We start from the raw sequence: 23909 nt of genomic DNA, 5'->3' as shown, positions 1-23909 counted from the left end.
CCCAGTAATCATCACTGTTGCTAAAAGTGTCTTACATGATAGCAATCAAAGGAAGGGTGTCACAGAAAATGCTTCTGTCTTCTTACCCAATCTGGAAGTGCCCCCCACGTTGGTACACGCTGGCAAAGATCTCGCAGAACCCTGATGATAATCACACATGACTGCAGACCGTTAGCTCTAGCCTTTATGGAAATAAAGGAGACTGTTTGCTAACAGAAAATATCTAAGACAATAAAAACCTAAGTCATACAAGCAACAAAACAAAAAACTCATTAAAAGTATCTTAGAGTCTGAAGAAAATATTCTCCTTATCTGAACATTAAACCATTTGACTTCACATGCAGCAGTGTCCACTATGTACTACTCCATGTAAAAAATGCAACGGGGTACTGGCATTCTAAAAAAATGCTGAGGTAGAACACAAAACCAAAAGGGATAAAGAAACTAACCTATCTAGTTAAAAAAAGGCTACACCAGTTGTGTTCAACATTTTGAGCACTCTCAGGGTAAGCAACATTATTTGTGGATTCAGTGCTAGTAAAAGGCATTAGATTGGCAGCTCTGAATACTCAAATCCTCTACTTATCCACAAAGCAGGTAAAGAAAGATCAGAACAGGGCAGGCTTCACTTCTCCATTAGCCAATGGATTGCAAGTGTCCTGGAGAGACCAACGGGGATGTTGTCTCTAAGGATCTATTCAGCTCTTGATTTTCTGTTGGAGTTGCTGCACAGTGCTAATTATGGTGGTGGATTTTATACGTATTTCTTAAACAACTAGAGAGACAAGGTGGGATAATATCTTTTATTGGACCAACTTCCACTGGTGAGAGAGACAAGCCTGCAAACTGACACAGAGCTCTTCTTCAGATCTGGAAAAAGTACACAAGTGTCGCAGCTAAATACAAGGTTCGTTTTGCATAAGGAATTAATATGCTAAACAGATTGTTTAGCACACGGAATTAATATGTTGTAAGAAACCACTCAAGATTAATTGGGAATTAACACCTCTGCAATCAAAGAACAAAAGGAAGGTCAGTGGGTCTTAAACAATCATCAGTTGTACTTTATAGTTTACGGTTTAAAAGGGTATTTCTAAGCCAGGTGGTGAAGGAGACATATAAAAAGATCCTCTCAGATCCATTTACTGATAGAAGTTGACATATGCAGCCTTCTTTAGCCTGCCAGAATAAAGATAAAATATATTGCTTCAGCAGGATTAATTTTCACCAAAACCCAACAAAACACATTTAGAAATATTCCTATTTTAGGTTACTGTGCTGTGGAGAGGATGAGTTGGAATGTGTACACAAGAATTTGGGTATCAAATTATACAGAAGATGCTGCCAATAGCATCAGTTACACTTTGAATAAACATGGTCAGCTCTGCAGCACAAAACTGTGCCTCCTTCCCCCTCCCGCCCCCTCCTTCTACCAGATTAGCAAATCAATGGGAAAAGGACAGTTACCTGTTCCATAACTGGCATTCTTCGAGATGTGTTGCTCAGGTGTATTCCACAGTAGGTGTGCGTGCTCACCACGTGCACCGGTGCCGGAAGTTTTTCCCCTTAGCAGTACCCATACGGAGGGAGCACCACTGCGACTCTTGGAGGGGCGCCTCTATATTGCACTATAAGGGGAGCTGCACACTCCCCCCACCCTCGGTTCCTTCCTGCCAGATAACTCTGACAGAGGGAAAGAAGGGCGGGATGTGGAAAACACCTGAGCAACACATCTCGAAGAACACCAGTTACGGAACAGATAACTGTCCTTTCTTCTTCAAGTGACTGCTCATGTGTATTCCACAGGTGACTCCAAGCTATATCTGATGGAGATGATCGCATAATGCGAAGAAAAGGTGTGGACAGAGGACCACGTGGCAGCTCTACATGTGTCCTGGATAAGGACATGAGCTCCACAGGCGGCCGACGAGGCCTGAGCTCTCGTAGAATGCGCCTTAACAATAGGCGGCAGGGGAACCCCTGCCAGGTTGTACCACGTGTGTATGCATGACGTGATCCAGTAGGAAAGGCGCTAGGTTGAAATTGGTTGCCCTCTCATATGTTTGGCCAACACAATGAACAGCTGCGAGGATTTCCGGAATGGCGTGATATGGTTCAAGTAAAAAGCCAGTGCCCTATGCACATCTAGAGTGTGTAGGCGGCGTTCTTCATTGGAGGAATGGGGCTTAGGACAGATGTCCTGATCCATATGGAAGGTGGAGACCACCTTGGGGAGAAAACCAGGGTGTGGGTGAAGCTGGACCTTATCTTTGTGAAACACTGTATATGGGGGTTCCGAGGTCAAGGCCCTAAGCTCCGAGACACGACAAGCTGATGTGATAGCAACAAGGAATGCTACCTTCCATGACAGGTGGGACCAGGAACACGTGGCCAAGGGTTCAAAGGGAGGACCTGTGAAGCGGGATACTACTAGGTTTAGATCCCATTGTGGAGAGAGGGGGCCTGGCATATGGAAATGAACGATCCAGGCCCTTTAAAAAGTGGGAGGTCATATGGCGGGAAAAGACCGAGTGGCCCTGTACCAGGGGGTGGAAGGCCAATATGGCCGCCAAATCCACCTTGACAGAGGTGGGCGCTAGCCCTTGTGTCCTAAGGGACAAGAGGTAATGGAGAATGAGTTGGAGCGAAGCAGACAATGGGGAGATTCCCCACTTCTCCACTCACCTAGAGAACCTGGACCATTTGGCTAAGTACGTCTGTCGTGTGGACGGCTTTCTGCTTTCCAACAGAACTCATTTGACGTTCTCCGAACATCTCTCCTCCTCCTCATCTAACCATGGAGCAACCACGCTGTCAGGTGAAGCACGGCCAGGTTGGGGTGGTGGAGGCATCCCACATTCCTGGGAGAGGAGATCTGGACGAGGTGGCAGCCTCCGCGGGGGAGCCGCTAGGAGTTGTAGGAGGTCCCATACCAGTGTCGACAGGCCCAATCCGGGGCAATGAGGATGACCCGTGTCATGTCTGCTTTTACTTTTTGCGGGACTTTGCCTATTAGGGGGAAAGGTGGGAAGGCATAGAAAAGTTGGCCCGACCGCTGAAGGAGAGAAGCATCCGAGATCTCTCACTTCCCTTGGAGCAGAACTGGGAGCAGCATTGGTTCTGGTTGGTTGCAAAAAGGTCGACCGGGAGAACTCCCCACTCCCAGAAGAGTGGTAGGATGACCTCTCAGTGGAGTGACCACTCGTACTGGTGGGAAAAAAAACCCTGCTGAGGTGATCGGCTAGCACATTTCGGATGCTGGGTAGGTGGAAGGCTTGCAGGGAGATATCGTGGGCTATACAGAACTCTCACAGGCTTAGGGCTTCCAGGCATAGGGCTGAGGAGCACGTTCCTCCCTGTCTGTTGATGTAATACATCGCAGCCATATTGTCTGTGAGGACTCTGACCATCTTCCCGCGTAAGTGCCCACTGAAAGCTACGCCCCCCCAACCGTATTGCGCTGAGCTCCCTGATGTTTATGTGAAGGGATAATTCCAAGGCCGACTACCTACCTTGTGTTTGAATGCTCCCTATATGGGCCCCCTAGCCCAGGTCCGAGGCATCTGACACCAGGTCTAATGAGGGGGAAACTTCTCAGAAGAGGACCCCTTGCAGCATGTTGTGCGGGGAGGGACCACCATTGAAGAGCAGCAACTACCTGAGAGAGTATCATGACAACCTTGTCCAGCCTGTTCCCGGCCTGGGAATACTGGGAGGCCAGCAGAGTTGGAGGGGCCTCATTCTGAGCATGGTGTGGCGAACCATGTAGGTGCACACCGCCATGTGCCTGACAGTCTGAAGGCACACCCTCGCCGTCATCATGGGGAAGGAAGTGACTGAGGCAATAGGACCTTTGAGGGTCTCGAACCTGTCTAGGGGGAGAGAGGCTGTGGACTCTAACGAGTCCAGTAGCACCCCTATGAATTCTATGCGTTGAACCAGAACTACCGTAGACTTGGTTTCGTTTACCACTAGGCCAACATCTGCGCAGGTGGACAGGAGAAGTCCCACCTGGGCCTGTACTTGGGACTGGGAGATGCCCTTGAGAAGCCAATCGTCCAGGTATGGGAAGATCTACATCTCTCTCCTCTGGAGGTAGGCTACAACCACCGCCATGCATTTGGTGAAAACCCTGAGAGTCGTGGAAAGGCCAAACGGGAGGACTGTGAACTGGTAATGGTCCCCCTACTACCAGAAATCGCCTGTGTTGCTCGAATATATGGATAAGGAAATATGCGTCCTGGAGGTCTAGGGCCGCAAACCAATCCCTCGGGATCCAGACAGGGAATGATAGAGGCCAGGGATACCATCCAGAACCTCTAGTGGACCATAAAACTGTTGAGATCTCATAGGCCTAGGATGGATCTGAGCCCCCCCTTCCGCCTTCAGGATCAGGAAATACCAGGAGTAGAAACTCTTGCCCTGGAATTCTACCAATACCCTTTCCACTGCCCACTGGTGGAGGGGGCGTGCCACCTCCTGGTCTAGGAGGCAGGCATGCTCCGGGTCCCCGAGGCTCACCCAGGGCGGAGGGTGGTGGGAGGGGGGTGAGGTGAACTGCAACATGTGCTCTTGGAGATAGTGTTGAGGACCCACTGGTCTGACGTTATATGGGACCACTCCACACGGAAGGCAGATAAACGGTTGCAGAATGCAAACTTTATTAACTGGGGGGTTCCCTGGCAACAGGCCCAGTGACCCCCCAGCAAAGAGTCAAAACCGCCTCTTTCCCTGCCTTTTGCCCTTCGAGGGGCCTGGCTGTAAGGCCAAGTGGGACTGACGTTGGGACCTACACCTCTGTTCCCTCGGTCTTATGGGCGGGGGCTCTTATCTGTTTCTAGCAGGGGGAGCTGAAGCCTGTGTCCTGCGCTTGTCATAGAATATCAGGGTTGGAAGGGACCTCAGGAGGTCATCTAGTCCAACTCCCTGCTCAAAAGTAGGACCAATTCCCAATTAAATCATCCCAGCCAGGGCTTTGTCAAGCCTGACCTTAAAAACCTCTACCACCTCCCTAGGTAACCCATTCCAGTGCTTCACCACTCTGAGTGAAAAAGTTTTTCCTAATATCCAACCTAAACCTCCCCTACTGCAACTTGAGACTATTACTCCTTGTTCTGTCATCAGGTACCACTGAGAACAGTCTAGATCCATCCTCTTTAGAACCCCCTTTCGGGTAGTTGAAAGCAGCTATCAAATCCCCCCTCGTTCTTCTCTTCTGCAGACTAAACAATCCTAGTTCCCTCAGCCTCTCCTCAGAAGTCATGTGCTCCAGCCCCCTAATCATTTTTATTGCCCTCCGCTGGACTCTTTCCAATTTGCTCACATCTTTCTTGTAGTGTGGGGCCCAGAACAGGACACACTACTCCACATGAGGCCTCACCAAGGTTGAATAGAGGGGAATGATCACATCCCTCGATCTGCTGGCAATGCCCCTACTTATACAGCCCAAAATGCCGTTAGCCTTCTTGACAACAAGAGCACACTGTTGACTCATATCCAGCTTCTCGTCCACCGTAAGCCCTAGGTCCTTTTCTGCAGAACTGCTTCCTAGCCATTCGATCCCTAGTCTGTAACAGTGAATGGGATTCTTCCGTCCTAAGTGCAGGACTCTGCACTTGTCCTTGTTGAACCTCATCAGGTTTCTTTTGGCCCAATCCTCTAATTTGTCCAGGTCCCTCTGTATCCTATCCCTACCCTCCAGCGTATCTACCACTCCTCCAAGTTTCGTGTCATCTGCAAACTTGCTGAGAGTGCAGTCCACGCCATCCTCCAGATCATTAATGAAGATATTGAACCTTGTCCTTCGCCGGAGGGACGTACAGGCCCAAGGTTTGCAGGGTGGTGCGGGAGTCTTTCAGCCATGCAGACGGACATCAGTTTGGTCCGCGAACAACGCTTTCCCGTCGAAGGGAAGGTCCTGCATCAAGGACTGGGACACTGCAGACAGTCCGGACAGGAGAAGCCACGATGCCCTGCACATGGATATGGCGGAGGCCATCGAGCAGGCTGCCATGTCAGCCACGTCTGAAGCCGCTGCCGCTCCTTCCTCTACCAGAGCCCTGAATTCCTTTTTGTCCCACTCCAGGAGGAGAGGTTCAAACTTGGTAGGGACCCCCACAGGTTGAAGTCATACCGGCTCAGTAGGGCTTGATGGTTGGCCACCCTGAGCTGGAAACTCACTGAATAAACCTTCCTGCCAAACATATCCAGTCTCCTGGCACTCTTGTCTTTGGGGGTGGGTGCAGGTTGACTGTGACGTTCCCGGTGGTTCACTGATTTCACCACCAGGGAGTTAGGTGCCAGGTAGGAATACAGGTACTCATGGTACTTAGCCGGCACGAAGTATTTTCTCTCCGCTTTCTTGGAGATGTGGGCCAAGGAAGCTGGGATTTGCCACAGGGTAGTTGAGATATTGGCTATCCCCTGGTGGAGTGGCAGAGCCACCCAGCCAGGTGCCGAGGACGAGAGCACATTAAAAAGAGAGTCAGACAGCTCCTCCAACTCCTCAGCCCGGAGCTGGAGATTGGACACCACTTGCTTAAGGAGCTCCTGAGACTTAAAGTCCTCCTGTGGGACAGGAGGCAGTGCCGTTACGGCCTACTCCGGTGCTGGCGAGGGGAACGGCACGGGTGCCTAGGGCGTCGGGGGGTATTGGTGGGTCGATGCCCAGGTCAGAGTCCGGGTGCAGTGCCATTGGCTTGAGACCCATTGACTTTTCCCTCTGCCGAGGAGGGGAGGCCAAAGGACCCTGGGATCCTCCGGCCACCAAGCAAAAACTTGCCTGGGCAGGCATCTGCAGCCACGGTGCCCATTGACACCACTGCCCCTGCCACGGTGTACCGTGCCACTTACCGACTTGGGGGCTGGGCAGCACAGTTTGTTCTCGCTGAGCTGCATAACTTGGAGATAGGTGTCTGGGTGCCTATGCTGAGGTCACCGTCGAGCGCACGGTACTGTAGGAGTGGCAAGAGCAATGGTGCCTGAGACGGTGCCGTCCGCATGACCAGGACCTCGATGATGAGGTTTGGTACCCGTCTGAGGTGCTGCTCCTGTACTCGCCCTGGTGGCCGGAGCTACGACGCTTTGGTGCCGGAGAATCTTGAGAGGAGTCCCACGTGCAATGTCTGGTAGAGCGGGAACTTGAATCAGAGCGTCTACATTGGTGGCGTCAGGATCAGCTCCAGTAGCTGCGGTGCAAGAAGCATCGGTGCCACTTATCCCAGTGCCTGAGACCCTGGTCGCAGGGCACGGAGGAGCCTCTAGGCTCCTTTGCAGGTGGTGAGCCAATCAGCCTGAGTGGGGTAGAGGGCTAGGGCGAGCCATGGAAAGACCTCTCGAACAAGGCGGCGAGTGGTCCTCGGAGCGTGGACTGTGCAGCGTCGGAGAGGGCTGTTGTGCTCCCAGTGGCGGCTTCCCTCGAGACCAGGGACCTGTCTCAGGCGGCGCCCCAGGTACCAAGAGGGTTAAGACGTCACTTGCGGCCTGTGCAGCCTCCGGAGTTGATCGCATCCTCACCGCATGGGATGCGCTCACGGACGGGACCGGGCTGCTCCGCTCAGAGAGAGTTGGAGGCCTAGGTCCCGAGGGGGATCGTGGGCTGCCCAGCTTGGGTCTGGCCTCACCCCTACTTTTGTCTCAGAGCCGCTGAGTCTTCCCCTGCTTCTTGGAGGGGGAGTGGTGCCGGCTAGTGGAGGGAACTTCATTCCGTACCGAAGACGCGGTGCTGGGCGCCGAGTCCGTTCAGCGTCCCAGGGCCAGTGCTGTTTCCATTAGGAGGAGAGCGCAAAGTCTAACGTCCCTTTCCTTCTTAGTCCGGGGCTTGAATGATCTGACGATCCTACAGCGCTCACTTACGTGGGTCTCGCCCCAGTAACGGAGATACTGAATGTGCAGGTCGCTTCTTGGCATACAACTGTGACAGGAGTCGCACAACTTGAAGCCTAGGGCACGGGGCATGCCCCTAACCCAGACGAATAACTGGAGAAAATTATTTAACTATTGGAAGAACTGTACTACTAAGGCTAACTAGAGAAGCTGCAGCAAGGCTGGAGCACGAAGTTCCAACTACCTTCACTGGTGGCAAGACGGAAGGGGACGGGGGGTGAGGGAGGTGCGTAGCTTCCCTCACAGTGCGATATAGAGGCGCCACTCCAGGGGTTGCAGCGGTTCTCTCCCTCTATGGCTACTGCTAAGGGAAAAACTTCCAGCACTGGTGCACGTGGCGAGCACGTACACCTACTGTAGAATACACCTGAGCAATCACTTGAAGAACTGCACAACACATCTCAGTGCTTAGAAAAGCTCTTTACCTGGAACCATTTAGCATGACGAAGGGCAGCCAGTGACTCTAGGCATTTCTGTTGACTCAAAATATCACAGGGGTCAAGCTGAGATTCTGCTGTTGCTTCTAAGAGGAAAGAAATATATGAATGTCTCTCTGCATCATTTACTTACAAAGCTTTCGCGATCAAGAGTTGCTGTAAAAGACCATAACACAACCATAACTTTTTGTTACTAATAGCTATCAAACTAGCATACTGGAGTTTCTAAATCGTATCCACAGACTGAAGCCCGACTGCATTGCAATTAGAGATCGTCTGCTCCATAAAAAACAAGCAGGCTTTTTCAAATGAGAATATGTTTCTGAAAGCACTGAGTGCAGCACAAAAATCTCTATTAACAAATTACAGCAATTAGCTCTGCAGATTTATAAAGTTAAGTCTTGAACACAGCTAACTCCATCCATCTTCTGCCTTCCCATTCAGGAAGGTAAAGGGAAAAAGCAGCACAGGAGTTTGAGGAGGATTTCAGCCTTCTGATTTTGTCACTTGGAAAGTATTCTGACACTAGTAACCAAATCAACAGATCAAAATATCTGCTCAGTCACCATGGTTAGTTCATTTTGAAATTATTACACATTTAGTACATCAAACCTTTCAAACAAAGTAATTTAAAACCGTCAATGATTTACTCACCTTCGTCAGCAGAAGCATCCTCTCTCATGAGAGGAGATGTGACTGAAATTGTGACCTGCATTTTTGGTTCCTTGCACGAACAGATGTGTATACTCGCTTCCTCAGCATCGGATGAAACTTCATACTCATCTTCAGTTAACGTCTAGAAAGTTAAAAACAAAACTCCACTTGTTTCATCTTCAAGTTCATGTGCCAGCATTATCTCTACACCCCACTATTAAAAAAAAATGTATTTGGTGAATTTTTTGTTCAAGAAAGAAATTGACTACTATAGTTTAAAAGCTAGGAATGATGTAGCATCAGTTTCAATTACATTAGTAGAAAATGGGTGAGGTAATATCTTTTATTGGATCAACTCCTGTTGAAGGAAGGGACAAGCTTTTGAGCTATACAGAGCTCTTCGTCCGGTCTGGAGAAGGTAGACAGAGTGTCTGAGCTAAATACAAGGTGGGACAGGTTGTTAAGCAAAAGAGGTTCACGCATGCAGTATAAAACCATTTTAAATGAAGTGGGCAATTCAAGATTAGGAGGCAGTAGGGTGTGCTACAAATTGTTGTAATACACCATAAAACCAGTGTGTGTGTTAAGTCCAGTAGAGTTATGAATTTAAGCTCCCAGGCTTGTCTTTTGAAGGTATTTATGCAGGTTTCCTTTGAGGATGAGGACTGAGAGGCGAGACATGGACACATCTGTATCCTGAAAGAAATCTTCCCCAAACTCTCTCTTCTGACTTTCAAACACTACCTCAACCTTACCAAGTTTGTCATCAGAAGCAAGCTCCGATCAGACCAAGATGCACCAACTCAAAGCAGCATCAGTTCCTGCCAGAACAGGTGCAAAACATGCAGACATATCTCCACTGATACAATGATCAGTACCTCCCACAATACAACTTTCAAGATATATGGATCCTGCATATGCTTATCACAACATGTGACGTACCTCATCCAGTGCATCAAATGCCACAACAACTATGTGGGTGAAACAAGACAATCACTACACTCTCAAATGAAACCATGGAGAAAATTGATAGCGACAGATCACCACATCGTCCATGGGCAAACATTTTCACAAAGTTATCACTCCCTGTCTGACCTCAGTCCTCGTCTTCAAAGAAATCCCACGTAACACCTTCAAGAGATATGCCCGGGAGTTTAAATTCATAACTCTGCTGGACACTAAAAACCACGATATTAACAAACATACTGGTTTCATGGCTTAAAGTAATTTGTAATACACTCTGCTGCCTGCTAACCTTTAATTGCCCAATTCCTTAAACTGCTGTCTCTTACAGCATATGTGAACCTCTTACGCTTAACAATTTGTCTCACCTTATATTTAGCTCAGACACACGGTCTACCTTCTCCAGACCTGAGGAAGAGCTGTGTGTAGCTTGAAACCTAGTGCCTTTCACTAACAGAAGTTGGTCCAGTAAAAAAAATATCACCTACCTTGTCTCTGTCATATCCTGGGACCAGCACGCCAGCGACAACCCTACAAACATATATAATAGGCAGCATACCGTTTTTCTGCAGTAGGCCCTTACTGGCCATGCTTTCTCGCAGCCCTGCCAGCGCACCTCAAGCTTAACATGCAACTCTGTCATTCTAGTCCTGAGATTTTCCTGAGCAGATTGTCCCATCACGCAAATTATGCCAAACTGTATTAGCTTTGTGATGTAAGAGCCTGTAAGGACTGAACTAAGACATCCAAAACAAGTGCAGCACGCCACTATGCTACCTACTACTATAATGGAAATTGCCATTTTGAGATGGAATGCAGAAAAAACCCAGCACACATTCCCTGTTACAATGCCTGTTGCTAAGCATAGGAACTGTATTTTCTATTTGGTTTTGTACATAGCCTAGGATATTGTTAATCTTCAATAGGCAGTACTGGATTATTCTATGCTCTAGGTATCCTTTTTCCTGACAACTAGCAAAGGAGAAACAGGCATTAGAAATCAGAAACAAAGAAGGAGGATCCACTCTTACTGAAAGCTGCTTGGGCAGCTGCTCTGTGATGTTCGTTAAGAGGGTGTGTGTAGGTTTCTGGGCAGAGAGCAGGATAAGATGAACATTCCTGTCTCCTTGGAGCAGAAGCCCTTTTGCCAGAATGCCAACTCGCATTACACCTTTCAGAATTCGGGGTGCAGTTTCTACTGTCCTGTTGAGGAGAGAAGTCATGGGAAAACATCAAACAGAGCTATCTCATTGAATCTGAGCCTTAAAATCTATCACAGGGATCCCCAAAATATCTGAAAAGCGGAACTAAAAGGCAATTAACAATATCCTTAAGGCTACTGAAGTAAATTGCTGCACTGTATTTGTTAAAACAGAAAGACACTGAAATCTCCACGCAATTCTTTGGTTCTGCTGCAGCACGAATTCATTGAAGCAGCTTTAGTGGTGGGCCCACTATGAGTTACTTCGCAACACGTCTGCCTTTTGATTGTAATTTTGAAACCTTTAACTTAAACCTAAATACAAGAACTCTTCAGAACTCTTATTTAAAATATTACATTGAAATAGCATAAAGATTTCACTACCACCCCATGTCTAACTATTCAGAGGGTAGACTATTTTTGTTTTACTACTTTTGAAGTGACTATTAAGTGCCAAGTGGTGTCACAGCTGTGGACAGCTGGAACATTTTCTGCAGGAATTAGATATCATTGTAACCCTTTTTAATCTAGCTTCAACCAGTGCTACACGAACGAACACAGAATTTAAAGCCACTAAGTAAGAAAGCCTATTCTGTATGTATCACAAGCTCTGTGATCTCTACCCTCACCGATGCTTAGGCAAACAAAATACAGGTGCACAAATGAGAGTGAGAAGAGGGTTCGTTTTTGCCATTTTTAAAAACTCTCATTTTGCTGATGTGGCCTCCTTACCCATCCCCTTCGACACACTGTGCAGCTATTCTGGGATGACGACTTCCCTGGCACTCCAAAAGTGTCAACCTCATCTTGCCACAATACTGCACCAACTATCTATGGAAAGAGTCTATGCAAGTTTGTTACCCCCTCTCTTCATCATCATCATCTTCTCTGTCAGATTCTTGGTCTGTCAATGAATCAGAGACGAGCTTAAGAGCACGTTCAGAATGGGAGACGACCTTCTGGATGGCCTGCAGCTCCTCTTCCGTTGGGTAGATGCTAGAGTGCTTTGTCATGATGTGACGGTCATCAGAAGAGTCTGGACGTCTAGTAGGCTGAGAGATAGAAAATAAACTTTACTACCATCTGAGGGCTGAGAAGAACTAAAATCAGTTACCTACCTTTCATAACTCTTGTTCTTCAAGATGCGTTGCTCAGGTCCATTCCATGCTAGATGTGCGCGTACCTATGTGCGCAGCTGGAGGAGATTTTTGCCTTAACAGTATCCCATGGGCCAGCTGTGGTGCTCCCTAGAGTGCCGCGCTCATGCCGCGGTATATCAGGCGCCACCGGCCCTGCGCCATCTCAGTTCCTTTTTGCCGACATTCTGACACAGGGGCAGGAGGGCAGGTAATGGAATGGACATGAGCAACACATCTTGAAGAACAACAGTTACGAAAGGTAGCTAACCGCTTGCTCATATCAATTCCATTCTAGGTGACTCACAAGCAGTATTAATAGATGTGGGCTCAAAGTTCACCGTCAGGCAGCTTGTAGCACAGCTCTGCTGAAGCCAGTGTCATTCTGAGCTTACTGGGTCAATGGACAGTGTGAAGCGAATGTGTGGACAGAACCAGGTCACTGCCAGACAGATCTCCTGGATCAGCACTTGAGCAAGGAAGGCTGCCAAAGACACCTGCGCCCTAATCAAGTGAGCCGTCACTATCGGCGGCAGGGGCACATTCCTTAGCTCATAGCAGTGGCAGATACAGGCCGTGATCCACAATGATATTCTTTGGGGAGACACAGGGCAACCTTTTATTCTGTCTGCGATCACCACAAACAGCTTCGTAGACTTACAGAATGGCTTCGTTCTATGTAGAAGGCCAGAGCACATCTGATGTCCAGGGTATGCAAACTGTGTTCCTCATCTGTCTCGTGGGGCTTAGGACTGGGGACTAGCAAGTATATGTCTTGACCAGTATGGAACCAGAAGACAACCTTGGGCAGAAAGGCTGAACCTTGTCCTTATAGAAGGCCACACAAGGTGGTTCAGACGTTAGCACATTTTGAACACACAACAGGCTGAAGTTATGGCATCTAGGAAGGAAATCTTCCAGGAGAGAAGCAGGAGAGAGCAGGAAGCTAGAGGCTCGAAGGGACCATGAGCAGTGACAGCACAAGATTGAGGTCCCAAGGGGGTACTGGATCCCAGACATGCAGGTACAGACACTCCAGGCCCTTCAGAAACTGTGCCATCATAGGGTGGGCGAAGACCGACCTGCCTTGAAATGAAGAATGAAATGTCAAAATGGCTACCAGGTGCACCTTGACCGAAGACCGCGACAGGTTCTGGAGCGTAAGGTGCAGCAGATAGTCCAGATGTCCCGCAGTGGGGCCTCCTCCACACAGCTGTGACGATCCGAGGCCCAACATGCGAATTGCTTCCACTTAGTCACATTGGTAGCTCAGGTGGAAGGATTCCTGCTGCCCAGCAAGACTTGCTTGCCACCGGTGGAACACCATCATTCCTCTCCACTCACCCACGCAGCAGCCAGGCTGTCACTGCAGTGCTGCCAGGTTTGGGTGCAGCAGATTGCCATGGTTCTGGGACAGCAGATCTGGTTGAAGAGGCCGCTGCCAGGGGGTGGCTGCCAACAGACTCAGCAGTATGCTGAACCAGTGCTGACGAGGCCACAGGGATGACGTTGGCCTTGTCTTGCTTCACCTTCAGGAAGGTCCTGTGGATCAAGGGCACAAGCAGGAAGGCGTATGTCAGTGCTCCAGACCACAAGATCAGGAAGGCATCCAACAGGGAGCCCTTGTCCCTGCCCTGCAAAAAGCAGAGCACGTGGTATTTCCTGCCTGGACGCCAACAGGTCCAACCTGGGGACTCCCCCCACATGCAGAAGATCAGGCTGACTACCTCCAGATGGAACGAGACTTCATGGCAAGATAACAGGATTCTGCTGAGGCAATCTGCCAAGACATTTTTGGCCTCCGGCAGATGGATGGCCACCAGGTGAATGGCGTTCCTCACGCAAATGTCGCAGAGGTTGAGCGCTTCTTGACAAAGGGCCGAAGACCTGATGCTGCCCTGTCAATTGATGTAATATACCGCAGAGGTATTGCCTGTCAGGACTGTACCACTCTGCCTTTCAGGTGGGGCAAGAGAGCCTGATGGGCCAGTCAAACCGTCCTGAGCTCCCTTACATTGATGTGGAGGGCCAGGTTGGATTGTAACCAATGACCCTGGGTGTTGAGCTTCCTTTTATCTGTTTTAAACCTCTTCTTCACGCAGCGCACAGTCAACCTCTGGAACTCCATGCCCAAGGAGGTTGTGGAGGCTAGGACTATAACAGGGTTTAAAAGAGAACTGGATAAATTCATGGAAGTTAAGTCCACTAATGGCTATTAGCCAGGAGGGTAAGGAATGGTGTCCCTAGCCTCTGTTTGTCAAACGGTGGAGATGGATGGCAGGAGAGAGATCACTTGATCATTACATGTTAGGTTCACTCCCTCTGGGACACCTGGCATTGGCCACTGACAGTAGACAGGATACTGGGCTGGATGGACCTTTGGTCTGACCCAATATGGCAATTCTTATGTTCTTAAGTTTCTTATGAGCTTGCCAAGATGGGCTTCCCATCTCAGATGGGAAGCATCCAAGATCAGGGTGAGCGATGGGGTCAAGGACGCAAAGGGAACTCCTTGAAGCACCAACTTTGGATCCTGCCACCAGGCCAACGACAGCAGGATATGGACTGGTACTGTGATCATAGAATATTAGGGTTGGAAGGGACCTCAGGAGGTCATCTAGTCCAACCCCCTGCTCAAAGAAGGACCAATCCCCAGATTTTTACTTTAGTTCCCCAAATGGCCCCCTCAAGGATTGAACTCACAACCCTGGGTTTAGCAGGCCAATGCTCAAACCACTGAGCTATCCCTCCCCCTCGACTACTCAGTCTAGGAGGGGCCTGCTGAGAATGTAAACTGAGGCCAGCCACGTTTGCAGAGGCCTCATATGAAGAAGTGCATGGCTGACCACGTATGTGCATGTGGCCATGTGGCCCAGCAGTTCCAGACACATGTGGGCTGTAGTGAGTGGGTGGGATTGCATGTAGGGGATTAAGCCCGCTATGGCCTTCAGGGGATTAAGCCCTACATGCTTCGGGAAGGAAGGCCCTAGCTCGCGTGGAGTCGATGACTGCTCCGATAAACTCTAACCATTGGGCTGGCATTAACGTGGACTTTTCTGCGTTTATCTTCAACAGGCCCAGGTCGCTGCAGGTGGAACGCATCAGATCGAGGTTCCTTTGTACCTGCCCTTGATGAGATAGTTGTTGAGATACGGAAAGATCTGGACACACACACACCCCTCGGTGACGCCTGAGGTAAGACCATGCATTTTGCTAACACCCTGGGGGCCGAGGACAGGCCAAAAGGTAGGAACATGAACAGAAAATGCTGCCCAGCCACAATAAAGCACAGGAACTGTCCGTGTCCCAGGAATATGGAGACACGGAAGTATGCGTCCTTTCAGTCGAGAGCACGTACCAGTCCCCTGGATGCAGGGAAGAGATAATGGAGGCCAGGGAGACCATGCGGAACTTCAACTCCTTGAGAGACCTCTTGAAGCCATGCACGTCCAGGATGGGTCTGAGGCCCACTTTGGCCTTTTGGAACCTCCTCCACAGCCCTCAAGCCCAGGAGCTTCTTGACCTCCTGAATGAGGAGATGCTCGTGAGAAGGGTCCCTGAAGAGGGATAGGAAAGAGGTGGGACAGGGAAGAAGAGGGGCGGGAGGGCGGGTTGACCAAGAATCGTAGGGTATAGCCCCAAGTGATTATGTCCAGGATCTGGCGATTCGATGTAACCCTGGACCATGCCAAACAATAAGGGGAGAGGTGGTCAAGAAAAGAGCAGGAAGGATCCAGACAGATGGCTGGTGTGTCACTCCCAGGTGCACCCTCAAAATGAGTGCTTCTGACCCCCTTGGTGCATCACTGGGCCAGGCTGCGCAGGGGAGTGGGACGACAAGTAGTGGCAGAGGCTAAATCCGGTGTCCTGATTTCTTGTAGGTCCATGACAAGGCTGCCACTGTCGTGGAGGTTGGAATGGCTGTCTTGAAACCTGAGAAGAATGCATCCCCAGAGAGCGGAGAGTCACCCGTGTGTCCTTAAGGCCGTACAGCTGTGTGTACGTCTGGTCAGACAACAGACCGACACCATCAAATAGCAGGTTCTGAATAAAGGCCTGCATCTCCTGGGAAAGGCCCGTGGTCTGAAGCCAGGAACTGCGCCTCAGACCCGCGCCTCAGAACCACCGCTGAGGCAACCACCCAGGCAGCCAAATTGGCCGCATCCCAGGTCATTTCGAGGGAGCACCAAGTCACCATGGTGCCTTCCTCCATCAGAGTTGCAAACTCCTGGGGCATGGAGTCTTTGAACTTGAGAAGGGAGTCTCATAAGTTAAAATTGTAATGGCCCAAGAGGGTTTAATGGTCCGCCACCTGAAACTGGAGGCTAGCCATAGAATAAATCTTGCAACCAAATAAGTCCAATCTCTTAGTGTCTTTATTTTTAGGGGTGGAACTCGTTGGGCCCTGCTTATCTTTCTCGTTGGCCGTTGACATGACCAATGATCCTGGTGGCGGGTGATTGTATAAGTACTTGACCCCTTTTGCAGGGACGAAGTACTACTTCTCCACTCTTTTAGACGTGGATGGAATAGAGGACGGGTTTGCCAGATGGACTTGGCAATGTCCAGGAGCCCTTCGTGTACCTGAAGGGCGACCTGGTCTGGGGTGGCCACCAAGAGCACATGGAACAATGTGTCCGCCGGCTCCTCCATCTCCTCTGCCTTGATGCCCAAGTTCGAAGCAACACTATGGGAGCAGCGCCTGATGCGTCTTAAAAATCACCCGGTGCACTAGCTCTGGAGGGGCCTCTCAATGCTTCACCCGAGGAAGAGGATGATGATTGGACCAACGGCAGAGGCCTGTTGGCATCTTTCCCTGACAGGGAAGGTGGCCTTGGAGTGGGAGTGCTGACGGTGCCATGGGTACAGACTTTGACCCCTCTGATGTGGTGACTGAGAGTTGGCGAGAGTGGGGCAATGGTATAATGGGAACCCTCAGGCATTCCAATAAGGCCATTGGGTTGGCCATTGGCCTTGCTGCCAGGTCGGCCCCGATGCCGTAGATGCACCCTCCAGAGCCCCTTCCCATTGCTGCCTGGGCAAGGGGCTGAACTGTGCCTCCAATCCAGAGAAGTCGTTGCCCTCCTGTGACCACGGCGGGGACTTCGGAGCCTGGGTCTGGCGGCTACCAACCACCACTGCTGGAAACGTTGCGATCGGTGCTGGGAGTAGGGAGACTGTCGTCATGTCGGGAGCGGCCTCGAGGTCTTGGTGACCAATGATATGACTCAGACTGGTACCAGGGAGATCATCTATGCTTGGGAGAGCTCCGGTGTGAAGACAGAGACTGGGAACATGGTATCAATGCTTGGTAATGACGGGTTAGAGACCTGGGCCGCGGAGACCAAGAATGTGGCAACCTAGGGCTCTGCCTTGGCTCTGGAGACCAGTGGTGCTCGCTCAACTTGTGTGAGGCCTTACTGGCGGGCTTGCCCTTTGGGGGAGCCTTAGCCAGTTCCATCACTGAACATGGTGCCAGCTGTGGTGGCAGGCGCCAAGAGCTGAGCGGGTGTTGACTGCACCGTCAGCTTGGACCCTGTACCCCTCCCCAGAGTCAGTGGCAGGTCTTTTTGAAGGGAGGAATTCCCCAAGGCAGAGCCCTTGTGCAGGTCTGGAGTGGGCATAAGGTCCAAACAGGGTCCTTTTCCCATCAGGCTTTTATCGGGCTTGCCCAGTGCCAGGAGGAGTCCGATGCTGGAGGTGCGCTATGCACTGAGGTTGAAGTGCTGGGTGCTGTTTCAGGCTGAGCTGGCTCTGAAACTGGGCGCAGGGCCACCTGCATCAGGGAGGACCCTGAGATGTATGCTGCTTTCCCTCTGTGTTCGAGGATGAAAGTTCTTGCACATGCGACAATGCTCCTTCATGTTGAATTCCCTGAGGCACTGTAGACAACCATCGTGAGGGTCACTAACAGGCATAGGCCTGTTACACGGGGAGCAGGGCTTAAAATCCAGAGAACCGGGCATGCCCCACCAGGGGCAAAGTCCCCGCTGGGACCCACACTAACTGAACACTTAACAACTACTTATCTACTAAGATACAATAGAACTATTTACAACAAGGCTAAAACAGGAAAGGAACTGTTGGCCACTTGCGAAGCAAGGTACAGAGGCACTCTGACTGACCACCATGGGCAGTAAGAAAGAACGGTGAGAGTGCAGGGCCAGCGACGCCTGATACACCGCAGCATGAGTGCAGCACCCCAGGAGGCACCACAGCAAAAATCTCCAAAGGCCGCGCACATGGGCGCGCCCACACCTAGAATGGACTTGACATGAGCAAGCACTCAAAGAAGAATGAAAAAAATTCTTGGCAATGCCATCAATAGTAGACATCCTATACACGCTCATAACTACATGAACAGACGCAGAAGACTATGTGAAAACAATTAAAGCAAAGAAATTCCAGCAAGGAACTGGAATTTTGTCAAGTCTCAAAGGGTCAGGCTAGAAGAGCAGTAGGGAAAAACTTAGCTGCTGCAGAAAGTGAGGCTCAATAGGCGGTGTTCTTCCCTCTGAATTAGTGTTGCACAAATGCTCCGTCACAGCATTAGGGGTTGCTGGATTCCAGGAGGTGAAGTTTTATAAATCAGACTTTAAAAGCTAATGTCCTGACCACATGTGATGAAATCCACAGCACCATCTGTCCCCTGTGGCCAGATCAAATTCCAATTTAGGTAGTTACACTCGTCCTCCCTCAATTACCTCTGTAATTTCAACAGGATAAGATATTTTTCACTTCTTATCCTGAAGTGTTGTACAGCATTGTTATGCACTGAACAGTTGTCATGTTCCAACCTAGAGGAGGGTATGTTTCAATGCTGTGCAAGATAACCAATATGAGTGCTATATCAGTGAATTTGTAAAAGTAGGGGGATTTGAAGATTCATTTGGATGCAGTTGCAGGATGATTAGTATATGGCACAGCAACAGGACCAGGACATTAGAAGAGGGAGCTTAAATTTATACTAACAAGTGATTTTCCAAGTTCTCCAGCTGCAGCAGTTAATGAGCAATCTCATGCATTTTCCTAGCCAACTCTCTCAAGTCATGCTGAATTCACATTGCTATAAAGACCTCCCAATCCCAGCAGTGAGTATAGAACCAAACCACTAATCAGATCCCCACATGTGGCACTCTGTAAAAATGTCTTTTTCTAAATATATCAGGTGGCTTGGCACAGAGTGACACCATACCTCATACCTAGAAGTTTGGCTCAGTCAGGAAGACAGATTAGTCTAAGAAGATTCAGTGAGAGCTGTAAATAAGCCTCCTAGTTTCCAGTGATTAAGATAAATAAGGTTCCATGAGAAGTACCATTCTAGAGCTATATGCTTATGATTACAACAAACCCCCCTATTTACTAAAGCCTGCCTCAGAGTATCAAACAAAAAGGAATCTGACCTCCATGTCAGACTGCCTGAAAAATGCTTGTTAAATGGTTTGAAACAGACTAGGAAAGTATAAGAAGAAAATGCTGCTCACTGTATAGGGGTTTTGTATGCAACAACCATCACTTTAGTAACCTGCACATAAATGGGACATGTGTAAACGTACAGACAGATTACATTACAAAGTATTTAGCAAGGCTGACTAGTAATTTTTCTAATTTAAAAAGTGAATTTTCACACATGCATATTGTATTTTCTGCTATTGTAATGCACCACCCACTCAAGTCCAAGTAGGGCACTGCCATATGAAATTCTCGCAGCAGATCTCAAGAGGGTATGTGCGCGCACATGCACAATCATGTGGCGATCTCTTGCCCCAATATAAAAGGTTTTAAAAAGAAGGCTGAGTGTCTTGGTGCACAGCACAAACGGGTGGAGCAGAAGATACACAAAATGTAGTGGTTTGAGCATTGGCCTGCTAAACCAGGGTTGTGAGTTCAATCCTTGAGGGGGCCAGTTAGGGATCAGGGCAAAAAATTGGTCCTGCTAGTGAAGGCAGGGGACTGGACTCGATGACCTTCCAAGGTCCCTTCCAGTTCTAGGAGATTGGTATATCTCCAATTATTATTATTTTTTTTTTTTAGGTGTAATAAAAACTGAAGAGGCTTATGAGTTTAGGTATAGGGGGTTAAGAGGACACAAACAACTGTTTTCAAGTGGCATTTTGTTGCTGAACATAAGGACAGAGCAGACAAATCGTACCCTTCAGGCTGCATAGTATAAACAACAAGTTAGTAATCTGAAGTTTATAGGTTTACCCTGCCAAACAGTCCTGGGTAACTGTGTACATCCGCACTTGCTATGAGCTAGCTCATACCTCGCCAGGTCATATTACTGCACATTCTACCAGGGCCCAGGCCTCATCGGCCGCCTTCTTAGTTCAAGTACCTATTCAGGAGATATGTCGAGCAGCTACGTGATCTTCAGTACACACCTTTGCTTCCCATTATGCCCTGGTTTTGGCTTAGTAGTTTTGCATTCTGCAGTTTCTCACTCCGACCCCACCGCCTAGGTAAGGTTTGGGATTCACCTAATTGGAATGGATATGAGCAAGCACTCGAAGAAGAAAAGATGGTTACTCACCTTTGTAACTGTTGTTCTTCGAGATGTGTTGCTCATATCCATTCCAAAACCCGCCCTCCTTCCCCACTGTTGGAGTAGCCGGCAAGAAGGAACTGAGGAGCGGACAGGTTGGCAGAGGTATATATTCGGTGCCATAGCGGCGCCACACCAGGGGGCGCCCAGCCGACCCACCGGGTGTTGCTAGGGTAGAAAATCTTCCGACGAACGTGCACGCGGCGCCAGCACACCTAATTGGAATGGATATGAGCAAGCACTCGAAGAAGAATCTGAAGTTTATAGGTTTACCCTGCCAAACAGTCCAACATTTCAAAAATGCATTTCTCAAAAATGCTGCAACCAATTAAAAGAGTTAATCTGTGTCCATTGCCAATTCCAAATTTTGGAGATGGATTTTTAGGAAACACAAGATTAATCCTGCAATACTGAAAGAATACACAATGGAACACACATTCTAGCCTTGAAACAGAGTTTAAAGATGCCAGACTTCTTCACATTTCTCCTTCCAGGAACTGAATCAAGAGTTACTCACCAAGAGAGGAGGAACTGGCATGCCAGGTCTGCCCATAAGTGGGGGCGGATGCCAGTCTGCAGCCATCCGACGCCGCTGCTCTTCCCAGTAGAACTGCTCTTCCTCTACCCGCCGCCAGTACATTTCCTCTTCATAGCGCCTGAACGGAAAGAGATTTTAAAAAAAGGTGGTACAGTTACATCAAGCAAAGATGAACTGCATTAGAATCATAGAATATTAGGGTTGGAAGAGACCTCAGGTGGTCATCTACTCCAATCCCCTGCTCAAAGCAGGACAAACCCCAATTAAATCATCCCAGCCAAGGCTTTAAGCTAGGCCTTAAAAACCTCTAAGGATGGGGATTCCACCACCTCCCTAGGGAACCCTTTCCAGTGCTTCACCGCCCTCCTAGTGAAATAGTGTTTCCTAATATCCAACCTAGACCTCCTCCACTGCCACTTGAGACCACTGAGCCTTGTTCTGTCATCTGCCACCACTGAGAACAGCCGAGCTCCAACCTCTTTGGAACCCCCATTCAGGTAGTTGAACGCTGCTATCAAATCTCCCTTCACTCTTCTCTTCTGCAGACTAAAGCCCAGGTCCCTCAGCCTCTCCTCATAAGTTACGTGCCCCAGCCCCCTGATCATTTTTGTTGCCCTTCGTTGGACTCTCTCCAATTTGTCTACATCCCTTCTGCAGTGGGGGGACCAAAACGACACAATACTCCAGGTGTGGCCTCACCAGTGTTGAACAGAGTCAAGATATATCACATCCACTGCTTTCCCCATATCCACAGAGCCAGTTCTCTCATCATAGAAGACAATCAAGTTGGTCAGGCATGACTTGCCCTTGGTGAATTCATGTTGACTGTTCCTGATCACCTTCCTCTCCTCCAAGTGCTTCAAAATGGATTCCCTGTAAACCTGCTCCATGATTTTGCTGGGGACTGAAGTGAGGCTGACTGGTCTGTAGTTCCCCAGGTTCTCTTTCTTCCTTTCTTTAAATGTGGGCACTATATTTGCCTTTTTCCAATCGCCCAGGACCTCCCCCGATTGCGATGAATTTTCAGAGATAATGGCCAATGGCTCTGCAATCACATCAGCCAACTCCATCAGCACCCTTGGATGCATTAAATGTGGACCCAGGGACTTGCGCATGTCCAGCTTTTCTAAATAGTCCTTAACTAGTTCTTTCACTACTGAGGGGTGCTCATCTCCTCCCCATACTGTGCTGCCCAGTGCAGCAGTCTGGGAGCTGATCTTGTCTGCGAAGACTGACGCAAAAAAAGCATTGAGTACTTCAGCTGTTTCCACATCATCTGTCATTATGATGCCTCCCTCATTCAGTAAGGGTCCCATACTTTCCTTGACCTTCTCGTTGCTAACATACCTGTAGAAACCCTTCTTGTTACCCTTCACATCCCTTGCTAGCTGCAATTCCAGTTCTGCCTTGGCCTTCCTGATTACACCCCTGCATGTGCTATCAATATTTTTATATTCCTCCGTAGTCATCTGTCCAACTTTTCACTTCTTGTAAGCTTCCTTTCTGAGTTTAAGCTCACCGAAGATTTCACTGTTAAGCCAAGCTGGTCGCCTGCCATATTTGCTATTCTTTCTGCACTTTGAGATTGTTTGTTCCTGTGCCCTCAATAAGGCTTCTTTAAAATACAGCCAGCTCTCCTGGACTCCTTCCCCCCTCATACAGGTCTGTCTCATCTTACACTGGGGTTATGTTCCGCAGTCAGTGTGTAAAGCTAAAATTGCGTATAGTCAAAATTACATTGAATGTAATGGCAGGCGGAAAGGCCTGCACTACAGAAACAGTATTTAAATTGTTATTTTCTCTTTTTTTTGTTTTTTTCTTGTTTTTGCCGACTGCATAAAGCTGAAATTGCGCATGTTAAATGCACCTAAGATGCAACAGACCTGTATTAGCTTCCCAGGGGAGTCAAAGTCTCCTTTTCTGAAATCTAGGGTCCGTATTTTGCTACTCTCCTTTCTTCCTTTTGTCAGGATCCTGAACTCAACTATCTCATGGTCACTGCTGCCCAGGTTGCCACCCACTTCTACTTCCCCTACCAATTCTTCCCTGTTTGTAAGCAGCAGGTCAAGAGGAGCACAACCCCTACTTGGTTCCTCCAGCACTTGTACCAGGAAGTTGTCCCCAACACTCTCCAAAAACTTCCTGGATTGTCTGTGCACTGCCTGTATTAAAGTACTTCTGGCTCAAAACAGTCACTGTCCTCTGACCAGCTGATCAGGAAAAGCCTATGATGCTATAACTTCTAATGGTTATTTGTGATCAGGTTAGCAAGAGTGCATCAGGAGAAGAAGAAGAAAATTAACACATTTGATTGAACTGTGTAAGCAGCCAGAATCAGAATTGGAGATTGCTGATCTTATTTCCTGCCCTAGCTCTGCTGTGTATTGTTTAAACAGTTGCTGTATTTCACAACATAGATGAGTGCATATCAGTGAGAGTTAAACGAATTATTAACAGGTGAAGATTCTGCAAGAATGCATGACAGACAGAAAAGTTTAAGGAGCCTTTTCTACCCATTCTACACAGAATGCATTACACAGGAATATCTAGA

General features: G+C 48.8%; 1 protein-coding gene across 5 annotated transcripts in view; it reads right to left on the bottom strand.

The window, feature by feature from the left end:
- The window catches only part of ZFR2 (zinc finger RNA binding protein 2), an 82702-nt gene that overhangs the window by 6185 nt on the left and 52608 nt on the right, over positions 1 to 23909 (bottom strand). For 2 of the 5 annotated variants that reach the window (XM_050933705.1, XM_050933704.1), the window contains 6 exons: positions 21338 to 21476; positions 12001 to 12191; positions 10970 to 11141; positions 8976 to 9117; positions 8310 to 8407; positions 87 to 182 (listed from right to left, as the gene is read on the bottom strand). In XM_050933705.1, the coding sequence (XP_050789662.1) occupies positions 87 to 182; positions 8310 to 8407; positions 8976 to 9117; positions 10970 to 11141; positions 12001 to 12191; positions 21338 to 21476 (838 nt within the window). Of the gene's footprint in view, positions 1 to 35; positions 183 to 789; positions 1180 to 8309; positions 8408 to 8975; positions 9118 to 10969; positions 11142 to 12000; positions 12192 to 21337; positions 21477 to 23909 lie in introns of those variants that run through there. The other 3 variants (XM_050933707.1, XM_050933709.1, XM_050933706.1) reach the window with 3 other exon arrangements.

The sequence above is a fragment of the Gopherus flavomarginatus genome, chromosome 24, assembly GCF_025201925.1.
Source record: "Gopherus flavomarginatus isolate rGopFla2 chromosome 24, rGopFla2.mat.asm, whole genome shotgun sequence".
Classification (NCBI taxonomy): Eukaryota; Metazoa; Chordata; order Testudines; family Testudinidae; genus Gopherus; species Gopherus flavomarginatus.
The sequence above is the reverse complement of the archived record's forward strand: the minus strand, read 5'-3'. Positions and strand labels throughout refer to the sequence as shown.